The 2,500-nt window shown below is 39.1% G+C and overlaps 1 protein-coding gene across 1 annotated transcript in view; it reads left to right on the forward strand.

The window, feature by feature from the left end:
* Positions 1–2,500, forward strand: part of LOC137979005 (uncharacterized) — a 10,195-nt gene that overhangs the window by 868 nt on the left and 6,827 nt on the right. The window contains exons 2-3 of the mRNA XM_068826148.1: positions 491–749; positions 2,005–2,362. Of these exons, the coding sequence (XP_068682249.1) occupies positions 491–749; positions 2,005–2,322 (577 nt within the window). The 3' untranslated portion in view covers positions 2,323–2,362. The remainder of the gene's footprint in view (positions 1–490; positions 750–2,004; positions 2,363–2,500) is intronic.

Here is a 2,500-nt window from a genome sequence, read left to right on the forward strand (position 1 = left end):
ACATAAGGGCAAGCACAAGACAGGGAAAAATTGTGATCCTTGGTCCTTGTGCTTGTTCTTGTGTTTATGCTTGCATTGAGGCTATTTTCACAGTGAAATGGGAGCTGTTATGCGTGCACTTGTGCTTGCGTGACTAGTGAATACCAGGCTTTAGAGGCTGGAGAAAAGAGTTGAAGTAGTTATTGTACTTTAAGTCAAGTTAGCAACTGTTGCCACCCAGTCATGCAAACATGTGGAAAAGAGGTTTAATTCCACTAGTAGTTTAAAAATGCAGTGTTTGTTTCCTTGACTGATTTCTTATGAAGCACAAGAGTTTTGGACTTTCAGATTCCTCTCCCCTTTTATGTGCTTAATAAGTGTAGGATTTCACTACTAAGTAATGTGTGCCACATTTAGCAAACAAATTAAATGCGACGAAAAAACGAGGTGATTTTCTGTTACATTAACAATTATTGGATTGGCTCTTTACCTATTTACTCGTACTTTTCAGCTTTGACAAGGTAATGGAACTGTGCAAGATAACAAGTCTTGTTCCTGCTGCAGACACCAAAAGACGCTTGCACGAAAACTTGGCTTCCCATTCTGAAGCTAAACTTGAGTCCATAGAAATTCCTTTGTTTTGTCCTTTAACGCGTTCACGTATTGTGACTCCTGTGCGAGGGAAGAACTGTCAGCACATTCATTGTTTTGATGGAGAGTCCTTTTGCAATTTGATGTGCGAAAAACCTGTCTCAAAGTGGAAGTGTCCTGTAAGATTTTTATTTTTGCTTGTAATTTTTAAGTGGTTTTATCATCAACAACCACAACAGGGATTGGGGCCTGGACCTGCCTGCTGTTTACAATGCACTAAAATGGTCACATGGTTTGAGTCATGTGACAGATAGTTTAAAACTCTCAATTGATGAAAACAACAACACCTTTCATTTATGATGGGTTTAGAAACAGCATTGCCGATGTGGTTGTGTGGTGATATCTAACATTAAATTATTTAAGTCTTATCGGGCAATTTAAGGTAAAAAGAAATATCCCTGATTGAATCTTGTTTAAATTATTAACATTTCGATCAGCTCTCAGTGATAGTGTTGCTTAAGACGTTCGACAGAGCATTATCCATGGTATGATCATGAATGATTTTTGAAACATTCAGTCCAGAGGCAAAGTAACACGATGGATCTTTTCTGTGGTGAATCATATCCAGTGGGACACTCATAAAATAACCGTTGAAGGGTTGCAAGTCAGTTACCATAGTAGCAGTTGTGTTCCTATATTAACCAGTGTTTAACCCATTGACACCTGGGAGTTCCTCATTGACGAATAAAATCATCTGGCGTTTGTGTAAAATACTAAGTATGGCAGGTTCAGGCCTGCTTGGGAGCGAAAGGGTTAAACTCCCTTGAAAGACTTATTGAGTCCCAGCCAAAGATTATTTTAGTGCCTGAAACTTGACTATCTTTCACACAGGAGAGTTGCCGTTAACCCCAATATTTGAGAGCAAGGGAGGCTGTGATAGATCTTGTATTGTTTGGTGTGGGAGCAATATTCTTTGCCTTCCTTGTTGATTAACGCTCAATCCTGATGGTGATTTCCATTATTTTTTTGTTATTGTTGTTTTTATTAGTTTTGTAAATTTTTGTAGTGGTTCATGAATTCCATACATGTAGCCCTTGGGGCCAGCATGTTGTTCGTTGATATGCAAGCAGAGTCCTTCTCCATCTTCTTAGAAAAGTCTAGCTCTGTTGTAAGCGCTCTTGAACCAGCAAAGATTTTCTGCATTCTGGCCCTGCGAAAGTGTGGGGGGACAACAAAATTTGGAGGCTTTTTCCCCACTCCTATCCATCCTCCAAACTTTGTTTTGAACAGCTGGAATGCAGAAAATCTTTGGTGGCAGGGGAAGACTTGCTATGAAGACTATTAAAGTGAAAAAAATGATTTTGGCTGGAAGATCATAAGGGACTTTGCACAGAGGGTATTTGTCAGTGAATAAGCAATATTTTTTTCTGAAAGATTTGCAAATGTCATGCCCCATTGTCAACCTTAATTGTGGATGGGTTCATCATGGAAGTATTGGCGTCTGTACCAGAAAATGTCAGGAGTGTGGAATTCACATCTGATGGAAATTTCAGAGCGAAGGAAAGTACTTTTTCACAGTCCTTCAAACACTCATCACTTTCATTGGTTGGCACAAGTTCTGAGCCTGGAAATGTTGAAGTTATTGACCTCACCTTTGACACACCTGTCAAAGATGTAAAGAACAAGAACAAGTATTTAAACAACACTGGTAACTCCTCTCCTCAAGTCATTGATCTCACTTTGTCTCCTTGAGACAATTATGGCCACTATGTATCGGACATAATGGAATAAGGTATGATACAGTATACAGTATACATACTCTTTTCCTGAAATTGAAATGAACTTTTCATATTATTAAGTGTCAATTATTAAGTGTCAATAGGGTGCAGGGATGATGCAGTGGTGAGAGCACTCGCCTCCCACCAATGTG

This window comes from Montipora foliosa, chromosome 12 (assembly GCF_036669935.1).
Source record: "Montipora foliosa isolate CH-2021 chromosome 12, ASM3666993v2, whole genome shotgun sequence".
Lineage (NCBI taxonomy): Eukaryota > Metazoa > Cnidaria > Anthozoa > Scleractinia > Acroporidae > Montipora > Montipora foliosa.